Raw genomic sequence first — 14,552 nt, forward strand, 5'->3', positions numbered from 1 at the left:
CACTCTTGAAAAGAATGTTATTTAGAAATATACGATCATGCTATGAACAGACGAACGAATGAACGCTGGTAAGAATTTCTTTTACCTTCCTTTTTTTTCTTAAACAAAGTATTTTTTTAATTTTATTTTTATTGCACAATTGTAAACGATACATCTGTGTATCGATGTAATAAACATTTCGAACTGTACGATAATCCGTGTTAATTAAATCATTTCTTTTTTCTTTTTTTCTTTTCTTAATTAATTTCAATTCGAAGAGAAAATTAAATTAAAATTTTTACGAAAATAATAGAACAAAGATAAGGAAAAAAATGGTCGAGTTGAAACTAACGTCAGTCCTGGCTAACGTCGTAAATGCAAATTACGAATATGAATGCTAATTTGAGAATTAACGTCATTAGGAAAGGGGGCTGGGGTAGTCCTTTGATAAGTACCAACCTGAACGTAGCAGTCGTATTCAAATAATAAAAAGTATTTCCCCGAGTTTGCATTATGCAACCGACCTCTCCTCTCTTTTGGGAGATGGTGGTGGTGTTTGCATTATGTTCGTGAGGTGTAACAGTTACGAGGGATTTTTCTACGCTTCTCTGTCTCTCGAAAATCTATGTATTTTATCTACGTTTTATTTCGCACCCTTCCCCGACATCCCCGTAGAATGTCCTATGAAACGAGGGGTGGAGGGAGAAGGGGAGGGGGGTTTATACGCGTGTCTTTGACACGGTCTGTCCTTTATATAATAAATATTATAATCTCAAATGACTATGGGAGAATTTATTATTAAGGTATATAAGAATGATTCTTAAAACTGCAATTGTGCAATTTATTCTTTTTTTAATTCTAAATTTTGTTTTTGAATAATATCGATTTCCTTTCTTTTTGTATCCTAATATATTTTTCCTATTTTTTTATTTTTTTTTAAAAGAGACATATCGTGTTCCAGTTTTAAAAATCACCTGGTATATATAATTGATAATAATTTGAACTATTATATTTTATATATTTGTAATTTGGTAAAGGGACATATTAACAAGAATTTCGTATCTCTTCAATGTTATATTATGTTTGATTTTGCTATTTTCTTGGTTGAATGTGGAAACGTTTAGCATATATATTGTATAAAGCACAGGTTGAACTGAATCGTGAATTTTAATCGATCACCATGTATACACACACACACATATTCACACATACACAGAATCTCTCTCTCTCTCTTGGTACAACGAAATTAGAGTTAAATTAATTCGAGTTCTCGTTTCGTATTATATAATGTTAAAGAGCCGTACGATTGCAGTTAAAATGCGTTATATCAGAACACACTTTTACAGGTAGACGATTATTTTATTAATTATCTTTCAACGAGTCTCTAAACAGAGTGAATGATAGAGCAAACGATAAATCTATCGAGATTAAATTTTTTGCTTCCTTTCCCCCGTTTGAAATAATAATAATAATAATAATTATTATTATTTTCTTCACGATTTTTTTCATTGAATACGTCATATGCCGACAGAAGGAAATGAGCAAGGTTGAACAATCATTTAAAATCAACTTTTTTTAATTTATGCGCATAATCGTGAATACTGACAGAACAGATAGAAACCCCTGTCGAAAGTCAGGGACTACGTTGGATTTAAAATTCGTTAAGAAAAATTTTATGTCCGGTTCGATTTTATTTACGATATCCTCCGGTCTCTAGGATTATTATTATTATTATTTCTTTTAGAGAAATATATTCGTGTATTCGATTACACGTGCATTTAATTAAATATATATATATATATATATATATATATATATATATATTTAATTACGTGTGTATGTAAGTTAGTAAGTAAGTATGAATGTATTTATATTTGTATGTGTATGTAAGTTAATAATTAAATATTAATTTATATATTTTTGCATAAATGAGAGTAAGTAAGTACGTATGTATGTATTTATATATATATATATAATAATGTCTATGTTTCTGTGTGTCTGTGTAAAAGTATGTAAGATTTTATTAATGTGTGGGTGAAGACAAGTATGTATGCAAGTATGCATCTACAGTTTGAATACTTCACCTTTAAATGCTCAGTCTTGTCACCTATTTATATTCTACATGTTACATACATACATATATGTATAGAGAGTGTTGGTCGATCGCAGGTGTAACGACAACGGTGTGGGCACGCCTGTATTTTCCTGCCTGCAGGATATCAGGACCGTTTTATAACCGTTCTGGCAGAAGAAGCAGGACGACATTCCTTCGAATCAGGCTTTCTGTTCCGTTGAGTGAGAAATTATTAATCAATTTATTTATATCTCATCTCGATTTTGTACATTTGCATCATTTAACAAATCATAATCGTCGTGTAAATCAGACGCGTTTATTTGTATATTTCAATTTATATGCTAATAATTTATTATTTAATAATCGATATTTTCAGATAATTAGAGAAATAGTTATTAATATTATCATTTTTATATTACTTTAAAAAGACAATTTTATACATCGCAAATTTTACATTACACACATACGTTTGTGTTTGATTATGCAAAGGTTTAAACAAATTTTTGTTTTAAATTTTATTTTAAATACATATTGAGATAACGGTACTCGTGTGAATAAGAAGATTCTTTTTCTTTCTCTTTCTCTCTTCTTCTTCCATAGATTTTCTTTTTCTTTGCGGGTGAGAATTGGCGGAGATAGTAAAAGAGGGTGACAAAAAAAAGGGGATTAAAAAAAAAAAAAAAAAGAAAAGAACGAAAAGGACGTCGCTCACCGCACGACCAGGAATTTGTCCTGAATTCCGCGGACTGCGCCTTTCTCACGGCGAAGTATTTTATCGGGTCTCTCTTCTCTTCTCTCTCTCTCTCTCTCTCTCTCTCGCAAAAGTGTTCGGCCAAAGCAGAGCCATGCTCCGATACGGAAATCGCTTTTTCCTCGTTGAAAATTTATTGGACGTTCCGTGATTCTTGCTCTTTACCCTCCCCCATCTCTCTTTCTCTCTCACTCGTTTCCTCTTTTACCAAATCTCCTATTCGTTATGAACTCCGCCACTGCTCTAACACTTCTCTTTATTTTTATTTAATTTTATTTCATCCCAATAGAACGATTTCTCTTGTACGCGGTTCATAAAATATTTGATTTTTATTATTTTTTTTTTTTCTTTACAAATATTTCTTCAAACAAAAATCTTCAAACCGCCAAAGTCAGATCGAAGAACGAATTTCAAAATTACCGCCATGTTCGAGGTTCGGTCGCGTGCTCAGAGATGGCGCGCGCAAGCAATGTCGTCATCGTCATCATCGGACAATTCAAAATCGTTCGGAGAAATTGCCGCGAATTCTTTTATCATTTAAAATAAAGAAAAAAGAAAAGAATAAAGAGAGGATGATCGTGTATCGAATTATAACAGAGTGTTACTTCTTATGCTAGTTCTTTTATGTTCCCTGGTTTTTATGTATAAGATTGAATTTAGAAAGAGAAATATATTATATGGTTTAGCTATATGAAACGTTGCGAAACATTCTGGAAGAGAAATTTATCCTATAAGAGATATAGAATAGAGAAAGAGAAAGAGAAAGAAAAAGTGATACGATCTAGAAAAGTGAGAGTGGCACGGATTTGAGAAGATACAACACAACTACACGCATAGGAGACTGGGTTATCGACCGCTCTATTAAATATGCAACGCATAGAATGACATAACGAACCTGTGTGTTTGTCTCGTAACGAACGAAAGCGAGAACGTACGATAATTCATCTTCGATAGCTAGACGTTTGATGATTTAATCAGAATCCAAATCAATCAATTTTATTCCATTTTATTAACAGGAAAACAGAGAGAGAGAGAGAGAGAGAGAGGGAATGAATGAATTTAGGTTTCTGATCGTAAATCGTGAACGTTCGAGAGAACAATTATTTTGATAAAAATTATTATGATTGATAATTAAAGGAAAACGTCGATGAATTTTATTTCGCGTTAAAGATAAAATAAACTTATCGATTAATTAATGAATTATTTTTCCTATCGTATGAAAATTTATTGCCAATAAGAAATTTCTATGAGACATTCGATGCAAGAAAAAGAAAAAAAAAGTAAACTTTTAACGAATTAACGAATTAATAATAATAACGTTGAATATATAAAACGTGTTACGAGATCGTACATTTAAATGAAATACAATTTAAAACGTGACATTTGTAAGGTATCGATTTAAATTACATTTTCTGATAAGATAATGAAATATTCTTTTTTGTATTTTTTTTTTTTTTTTTTATATATTTTATCTAGAGAACGAAAGAAAAAAAAAGAACAAAGTGTACGAAGATATTAAAAACGTACGTATTGATTTACGTCAATGCCTTTCGAACGTGATCCCATTGAACGTGTTTTAAAAAGGAAACCTAGTTGACAAACGATTTATATATTTTTTTAATTCTTTGATCTCTCTCGAAAAATTCTCGTTTTCAAACAAAATTTTCAATTTATATAAATATTAAAAATCGTACATACACAGAGAAATAGAGAGAGAAAGAGAGAGAGAGAGAGAGAGAGAGAAATTATATTTTTTAAAGTTTTGATATTTTTTATTCCAATTTATTTTCTTTTTTTCGTATCATCACAAGTTGAACTTGTTTTTGGTTCGCAATCGATCAAATAGATTAAAGGTTTGTAGCTTTAGAGCGTATATAGTCGACCGTTTCCGTTAGTCAATTTTTATTTTTCCTCTGAAACTCGAGTATACGCTTTTTGAGAATCGTTTTAATCGTAAAAAAAAAAAACGATTTCTGCCGATCTTGCAAAATTCGAAAATCGATCTGTCGAAACGCACACGTGATGCACGCTCGTAAATTTGGAAATATATTTCTTCTCCCCCCATCACTCCTTCCTCCTGGTCGTCGTTGTCCAACAAACATCCCCCCCCCTTAGGTTCTTATTCTTTCATAAGTTTTTATTTTTTTATTATACAGCCGATCACCGACAGTGTATCAAAGGATAATTAAATATCAACCTTGCATCACCTTTATATCCGTAATCCCCCTCCCCCATCCAACCCCCGAACCACCCAACCCTTCTCGGCTTTTGGCTACGTCGCCACATGAAGTTATTCGTGAACACATCGAGCGTAAATTATTTTCCGATGCGCGAATTAATGCTTTTATTTAATTATTCGTATTTACGGTCCGCCGAGCGTAACGTAAACGCTCGGTTACGAATTTTACACATACCGGGTATAGGAGGGGGGAGGGGAGGTTTAGAAATCTTCTCGTATCTTTCCGTGTAATTCGTTTTTTCTTTTTTTTTTTTTTTTTTTTTTCAATTTGGAAAAGGTTTAACACGTTAACGACGAAATGACCCCGCAGGGATGATTCGTACGAGAGGAAAAAAGATTTATTTTCAAATATTTAATGAATATAGGTAGACGTTTTTCTCTTTTACTTATTTTTGCGATTGATTTTATTAATTGTTTAATTTTCTTTTTTTTTTTCAATGGTCAATTCGTAATAGGAGTTATGAAACAAATATTAGTATTGAAGTAACACTCTATGAAAAATTTTCGTGATATTTTATATTATTTTTAAAATGATATTTATTTAAAAGCCTAATATTAGAACAATGTTGTCGAATGTTGTATAGTTTGGTTGGTATGAGATATATTTAAAAAAAGGGTTACATATAAAAAAACATTGATATAGATTAAAATAATTAAATTCTCGTAAAAATTGTGTTCTCTCGAATAGATTTAAAATGTAATATATTATTGCAAAATGAGGCTGCATTTTTAAACATATAAAAATAGTATCATCATCATTGTTTTGAATTTATCAGTATTTTCAAATGATTCATTAGTGTTTAAGTTAATTGTATTTTTAAAAGAAAATGTAAAATGTAATATATATTATTTTACAAAGAGACTGCATTTAAAAATGTATAAAAATAGTATTATCATCATTGTTTTGAATTTATTAGTATTTTCAAATGATTCATTAGTGTTTTAGTTAATTGTATTTTTATAAGAAAATGTAAAATGTAATATATATTATTTTAAAAGGAGACCGCATTTAAAAATGTATAAAAATAGTATCATCTATGTTTTTAGTTTATTAGTGGAGTAGTCTTCTAACTAAACTAAGATTGCTTTCACGATTTCTCGATTTCGAACTGCTCTCGAATCAGGTTGCAAACCTGCGAGAGACTCTCGATCGTCGATCCGTGACACCTTAACCGTTCGCCTATGTGCACACAGATGCACACAGATGCATACAGATGCATACAGATAGAAGGTAGCAATCGTCCGCGTGTTCGTTGGTATAAAACATCGAAGTTATGCGGCTTTTTCCCCTTCTCTCTCTTTCTTTCTTTCTTTCTTTCTTTCTTTCTTTCTTTCTTTCTTTCTTTCTCTCTCTTTCTATCTATTTCTATGTCTTTCTATACACTTAACTCGCATACTGGGTGTCCTTGCGGAATGAAAGTACCCTGGAAAACGTGACCTCTCGTCGTTCGACGAATGAGTAATGCAAGTTGCACGGATTAAAGATTGAGCATAAATTTACCATAAACATCTCTCGTGAGATTACGATTATTTGTTTCTTTTTTCTTTTTAAATATTATACTTTAGGGCTTTTTTCAAATTTTATTTTGTTATTACTTAAGTTTAAATCTTATTGTAGTGTTAGAAAATAATTTTACACGAATTTTAAATATTTGTTTTTTTCCAAATCTCATAGATTACGATTATCTACTTGGTGGTTTTTTTTTTTTGGTTTTAATTTGTTACTTAGAAAAGATGCGAGATTGAAGAAATGATTTTTTTTTTTAGGGACGATTTTGAATTAGTTTTCGTGTAATTTCGGTATTAACGTTATTAGCTAAATTTTTGCAATAATTTTTTTCTCAATAAATTACGTTTCTTAAAAAAAGAAAAAATCCATTAGAAATTTTATTCGTAAATTTGTGTATATGTGTGCGTGTATATATAAATAATTACTAGAACAAAGAAATTGCATTCTTTTTTATAAATAAATTTAAGAAATATTTTGTTTCTTCTTCTACTTCTTCTTGATATTTGCGAAAAAAAAGGGGAACAGTTGATTCATCATCGTTTTTATTTTTGTTGTGTTTGTTTCGTTACAGATCAAAGAAGTAAGAGAAACCAAGTGAGAAGAAGACTTGTGTGCGTTCGTTGCTTCCGATACTTAACCGAGCGTTCTCTATATCGGGGAAAGTGGAACGGCCACGTGAAATCCGGTCTATGGTGGACAGAAAAATATGAGCATCTCGTGAAATCCGTGACACAAGTTGAGTTCTTAGACCAGAAGGGAGACAACACCACCCATCATGGAGACCGAAGAGCTCACGAGACTCGTTGACGAGATATACAAAGTAAATAAAATATACAATTTTATTATTATTATTATTATATCTATATATAAAGTAAATCGAAACAAAAAAATTACGAGGATTTAACCAATAATAATCTGCATTATGTAATAGTATTATTATTATTATTATTATTATTATTATTATTATTATGTTTATACTTTACAAAAAAGTATATTATATGTTTTTAAATGTGTATATTAAAGTTAACAATTACTGTATTTTTTTTTCGTGATTTAGATATAAATAAGAAAAAAAAAATAAATTATCGATAAATAATTTATATATAATATATTATATGTGATAAATAATTTTTCTATTTCATCTTTTGATCTACAAAAATCAAAATACGTTATTTGGATGTTCAATAATTTTAATAAAATCGTAAATATTAAATATTCAATTACTTGATAGTACTGTTGATCACGATAAAAAAATAATACCATAAAATTGCACATAATTATTGATTAATCATCGTAAACTAATATATCATAAGTTTCATATTAATTTTTAGAAATAATCGTATAGAGAATTATTCGAAAGATACGAAAACAACAGGACGATCAAACGCAATATTAACTTTGTTCCTATTTTCTTATCTTTTTTTAAAAGAAAAAAAACAGAAAAAAGCAAGCTTTCCCCATAATTTTGGCTCGTTGCCAATAATTCCCTGTAGAATCCGTGAATACGGTGTCTCTCGCACCCGGGGTGGTGGTGTGTTATCTAATTTAGTATTTTCCACTGTGTTCAATTGCGCGGGAAATTCGAATTCCACGGATGCCAACAACGTGGACTGATGATAGCCGCGCAGCTTACTTGCTTGCTTGCTTATGGAAACCTTTGGGAATTATTCTAGTCTAGGAATTTGATGGAATTTTTATAGAATCGTAAAATAATAGGAAAATAGAGAGAGAGAGAGAGAGAGAAAAGAAAAAAAAACACAAATACAATCTTCTCCTTTTAATTTAAAATTTAATTGCAAGTACGAATACGTTACACATATAAACGCGAATAAATTTAAAAAGTTCTATGGTGTACGTCAATCAATTTGATTTATTGATGAACAAAAATCGATAAGATTGACTGCAATGTTTGTTAATAAATAATTCAAAAATAAAAACAACCAACGTGTGTAATCGAGAGATCTTGTTGTGGTACATGCGTGCATATATATATTCGTGTGTCTGTGTGTATGTGTGTGTGTGTCTGCTGCTGCTTAGGTGAAAGGTTAGAAGCCCTTGCCACAGAATTTCCCGATAGTTAGGTGTCGTCTAGGAAAATTATCCATATTGCAAGAGAGTAACAGAGACCTATATATATATAGGTATAGTTATAGTTGGGTTGGTTAAGAGAGTAGCTTCAATAGGGTGGCGTCGTTGAAAGCAAGGGGAAGAAAGGAAGGAAGGAAGGAAGGAAGGAAGGAAGGAAGAGGATGATGAAGAAGAAGGGTAAGAGGAAGGGAAGAGAAAGGGAAGGGACGCGCGGAAGCGAAAATGATTAGACGGCAAGTAATCTTATTAGTCGTTCGGCAGTCAAGCTTTCCTTCAAACTGCAATTTTCTATCCCTTCTACTTGTAGGCGTCAACCTTCTCACCTTTACTGTTCGAAGAAGCCGCCATTATCTTGAGAAAATCGTTGTCTCGATGTTAGTGTTAGTGTATACGAAATATATACTAACAATATTTTTATTTTATATATTATAATTTTGTTGTTATTGAAAAGAAATAGCGAAAGAAGAAAGGGTAAAGGGATACTTTTCTGAGAAAAATATTTTCTTTATATATTTGCTTTCTTTTTTTTTTTTTTTTTTAAGATCAAGTAATCAAACGTTGTAAACTGATTTAGATTGGTGTTTCGTTGTTAATTCGTTTAATAATTTAATTCATTTACTCTTTACGATAAAAGGCGTTGATCTAATACTCTTTAATTGGAATTAATTGAATTAATTATATTTCTCTCTTTTCTTTTATTTTCTTTTTTCCTTCGGTTTATTATTAATTTCTACAAAGTAGTTTGACGAGTAAAAGTTGTCCCTTTAACGATATACGTTCCTTTACGTATTAATTAGCTTCTTGTATACTTTGAAACGATGTTTATGGAATTCTTTTGTAAGATATACTTTGACGGGATGAAATAATTGCGAGGTAAAGTTTGTTGCTTGTAACAGTAATAGTAGTAGTAGTAGTAGTAGTAGTAATAATAATAGTTAGTATGATATCACACATTCTCGATAGAAAATAGTTAATTATAAATATGCGTGTGTGTGTGTATGTATAAAGAAGAAGGTGGAAGACTTTGTAATGATCTAAATATTGACATTGGTGGTTCCCTACAATATAATCGGCTTTTGTAATCTATTTTCTCTTTAGAAATTGATAACACAAGGGGGGTGGGAATGGGGAGGGGGGTGATGGATACATCTTGTAATAACATCTCGACATCGATAGAACAGGTATTATTATTATTATTATTATTATCTTCTTACCAATTAAAATAACTTCTTTCTACATTATATTGGAAAGAAAGGACACGCGAGAGAGACGTTTCAATTACGTTCCTAACGTTTTTGGTTAATTTTCACTAGGACGATTTGATTAGAAAATTATTTCAATTAACCAACTTTCTCTGCTTTACCTTCCATTCCTTTTCTTTTCTTTTCATTTCTTTTCTTTTCTTTTCATTTCTTTCTACTCGATTGAACTAACGTTCATAAATTCCACCAACGACGGAAAGTTATTAACCGTAATTATCGAAGAGGAGTTTAAAAAAAAAAAAAGAAGAAGAAGAAGGAGGAAAATAAAAAAAAAAAAAGGAAAAACTTTCATCTCGAATTCCATTTCTCTCTCTTTCTCTCTCTCTCTCTCTCTCTCTCCCTCCCTGTTCGTGCGTTCCGCCGTTATAACTCGTTAGAATTATCCGAATAGTTTGAGGAAAAAAAAAATAAAAAGAAAAAAAAACGTTTGACAAATACTTTTTCTATTTCTTTTTTTTTGCTTTTCTTCCTTCTCTTTTTTACTCCCTAAAGAATTTTATTCCGCGAATTTGTCGAATCGGATTTCAATATCACAACGGATATAATTAAAAACGTATCCCTCGTTGCCGACGACGAATTGCACGTAAAAAAAAAGGTTACGACAAATTTGTAAACAAATATTTCATACATTTTTCAATATTAATCGGTACGAAATTTCTCTGGGCACCTTAATATTTATATATTTAAGTATCATTTATAATGTATCAAAATGTAAAAAGTGTTGCCGTTAAATTAAGATTAAAAATCGCTTACCCATACTTCGAATTTTTCCCGAATGACGAAATACAATCGCAATAAATTTTAATACAAAAATTATACTACTCTCCCTTCCATCATAAATTAGCCTCTATTCTTGATTTATTAAAAAACGAAAAGAAGAAAAAATCAAAATAAATTAGATATAAAATATACATAAATATTGTTATTCGTCTGTTTAAAAAAAAAAAAAAAAAACAGATGACGTCTATATGCAAAACGATAAAATTTAACAAGGTTAAATGATCCAATAATTTATTAACTTAGCCGTTAGATTTAACGGTATATGAATACGATGATACAGGGGGGGAAGGGGTGATGGTAGCAGAAGGGAGTAAAGGTAGGAACAGCAGCCTGGCAGGCTTGGGGGAGTGGAGGGGGAGGACAGGGGTGGTTTAAAAGCACGCAGACACGCGATAATGCGAAAGGTACGATGTTCACGCATGGCACGTGAGTCCGAGGGGGTGGTTCCGAAGGGGGTGGTTTCGATCATAGATCGAAAGCCAATTAATATCTACCGAGGTATCTATCTCTTTCACCCCATTCCCCCTGCCCATTCTCCCCTCCCCATTCTCCCCGTTACCCAACCACCCTGTCTCATTCTACCCACTTTCAACAACCCTTTCCACCACGAGTCACCGAGTATATCAGGGGTCCCCAATATTCTCGTTGAAACATAACCGCGTGTCTCGTGATATATTCTCGCCATGGGGCTCGCTTGTCAACGAGTAGTGGGAAGGGGGAAGGGGAGGGGGACGGGGGATCCATCTAATCCCCATAAACCTCGTCACGCGATAGCTCCGTTAACTCCTCTGCTTATCCTCTCGTTATTTCTTCTTCATTCGATATCGAGAATAAATTTTCATTCGTTTCTCTGTGAGTTGAGTGATTGATAGACTTCATTTATCCGTTCATTTATTTATTTCGTTTATTCGTTTGTTATTTTATTTTTTTTTACAATTTCTTTTGTTCTTGTATGTATATATACATACATTCAATATTTTCAAAGTCAAAATTATTGATTGTCAAATTTAAAAATTAAAACAAAAAAACACACACATACACTTCTAATGCTTAAAATAATTTTCACCCTACGAAAGTATTTAACCCTTTCAATCGTGCGTGACATTCCACTTGTTTCTCTCACATTGTTAGTCAGAGAGAAAAAAAAATAAATTGGATGCCGGATAAAGGATGAATGGATGATGATCGTTAAGAAAAAAAAAAAAAGAAAGAAAAAGAAAAAGAAAGATGCACGTGACGTCGATCATGGTTTACCACAAGGATACTATGGGATAATATAATATAACACTTACATTAGTAGCACGTGTTCTTCTAACGAAGGGAGCACGTACCCTCGTTGTGCATGTTCATTAGGCCGTTCATTATAACTACTTGTCGACGACACCCTTTAAACCATAGTAATACACCCTTATATCCCTTTCTTAACGGTCGAAGGGAGTAATTTTTAATATCTTTCATTCTGGAGATTGTGTCGGTTTCAAAACCCAATCCCTACCTTACCCATCTTACTACCATCCCTTCTTACCCTTCTCCTCCCTTCCCTTCCCTTCCCATCCCTTCCCTTTTTTCCCTCCCTTGAATGGAAGAAAAGGGCGTAGTTCTTATTCAATTGCAACTTCGTTTCTTTCGCTGCTTTTTCAGTCATCGTTTAAAATTCCTTGATAGAAATAAATTTGTTCTTCTTCTTTTGCTTTTTTTTTTTTTATTCTTTCATCGAGACAGACCCCCTTTTTTTCCAACCCTCCTTCGCTTTTATATTATACTTCGGTTAGATCTTTGTGAAGAAAAAAAAAAAGAGGAAAAGAAAAAAAATTCATTACTATTTCGCAATATGGTGGTAGTACGACGAGCCATTCGACTACCAACCCACTCGGAATGCTTTAATAACTTTAGCTATTGTCGAACCATAAAAGCGAACACCATAATATCATTTTCCTTCCTACTAGAAAAACCAGAGATAAATAAAGAGGGTGAGAGAGGGGGAGAGAGGATTCTAGAGTATTCCTTTGCATCAAGAGAGAAATTTATTATGTATTTTTTTTTTTTTGTTCTCTTTTTGATATATCCTTTTTTTCCCCCACACCACTTCCTTCCTCTCTCCGTCCCTCCCTCCCTCCATCTCTTCCTCTTCTTTACTTTGATAAAGAACGTCATTTACTTCTGTCGGTTTTTATTATCACGAGTTATACTCACACACGTATATATATATATGTAATGTAATATATGCGAATATGTAAATATAATTTTAGCATATACGTACGTTTTAATATAAAAAAAAATGTTCCTCGTTAATTTTTTCCTCGGAATAATTTTCTTTTTGTATAACAGACTATGCAATGAAAATTAGAAAAGAAGATTGTGGAAAGATTAGTACTTGTTGAGATTGATATCTTGTAAAAATCATTTTATTGAGATTCGAAACAACAAAACAGTTGTACGTGATTGATAATTAATCTTATTACAAAAAAAGAAACATTAAAAATTTTATTAAAATTCCAAATTGTTGAATAAAAGTTTCCTGCAGTTCATATATAATACTGAAAGTATTGAAAGAAAAATATGATATTAAACGTTTAAATAATTTTCATATTGAATAAATAGTAATGTAAATATGTCAAATAAATCATAAAACGTGTTAAACCATTAAAATAAATAATAGACAACAATTATCTACCAAAGGAAGATTAATAATTATAATTAAAAAACAGGAACAAATATAATAACAAAGTATAATAATAATAATAATTCGAACGATGAATTAATAATAATTAAAAAAAAAACAAAATATTTAAAGAGACGGCATCTTTCGAACTGTTGAAACCAATCAAATCCATCTTGAGATTTATCGTTGAAAAATAGCAATTTTCTCATTCGACGAACACGCTAATATTCGTTACGAATGATAAAATGTCGAAAATAGGGGGAAAGAAGAAGTAGGAGGAGGGAGAAGAAGAATATGGAGAGGTAGATTGGGTGAAAATGTGTGCGCACCCAACGACGGGGGAAATTGTTAATAATCGAAATCTCGATGCAATTTCGATAAAATGTCGTTGTTCGAGTGTTCTACGAGTTAGTTTCTACGAGCTTGTGGAATCCGGGCAGCAGCTTTTTTCGTTTCGCGTATCAGAGTTTTCTCGTTCAATTGGTCCAGCTAGATAGAAAGAGAAAAAGAGGATGGTAAAAAAGAAAAAGTTAATTATCTTCTTTTAATATCGAACGTTTTATGCGGTAGCACCGGCAAACCCTCCCCGACAAAACTCCTCGTCTCCGTGAATTTTAATTAATGAATCCGTTCTCCCATAGAAGTAAAAAAAAGAATACGATTTTTGATCGGTTCGCATGAAATTTTGTACGGTAAAAAAAAAACAAAAGAAAAAAGAAAAGATTTCTACGCGACTCGGATAATAATAATAATTCGTCTCTTATCCTCGAATGTGGATTTCGATTATTTAAATATCGATTCGAATTAATAATATCCATTCGTTGATAAGTATTTGTCGGATTCTTCTTCTTCTTCTTCTTTTTTTATTTTAATTCGCGAAAAACTATTTTTCACCAATCGAATTTCTAGTTACGAATAAAATTCGTAAATCTTACATCGTAATAAATTATTTGGAATGTAGCATTAGAATAAAAAAAAAAGAACAAGTAAAATCTCGTGGAATTAAATTTAATATAAATATTGTATATTATCTTGTAAATTTTATTGACAAAATTTCTATAGAATTAAATAACTGTTAACTAATAATAAAATAATTTATTCTATATATACCGTATCCAATATTATTACTTTTAATAGAAAATTTATATTAAATATATATAAAGTATATTTCTATTAAAAAATAACAAATAATAGAAGTATATTTAAT

At 31.2% G+C, this 14,552-nt stretch overlaps 1 protein-coding gene across 1 annotated transcript in view; it reads left to right on the forward strand.

The window, feature by feature from the left end:
- LOC122520694 (zinc finger CCCH domain-containing protein 13) overlaps nucleotides 1–14,552 on the forward strand; it is a 169,948-nt gene that overhangs the window by 6,485 nt on the left and 148,911 nt on the right. Inside the window, exon 2 of the mRNA XM_043640912.1 lies at nucleotides 7,125–7,373. Coding sequence (XP_043496847.1) covers nucleotides 7,329–7,373 — 45 coding nt within the window. The 5' untranslated portion in view covers nucleotides 7,125–7,328. The remainder of the gene's footprint in view (nucleotides 1–7,124; nucleotides 7,374–14,552) is intronic.

This window comes from Polistes fuscatus, unplaced genomic scaffold (assembly GCF_010416935.1).
Source record: "Polistes fuscatus isolate 324 unplaced genomic scaffold, CU_Pfus_HIC Scaffold4, whole genome shotgun sequence".
In the NCBI taxonomy this organism is placed as follows: Eukaryota; Metazoa; Arthropoda; class Insecta; order Hymenoptera; family Vespidae; genus Polistes; species Polistes fuscatus.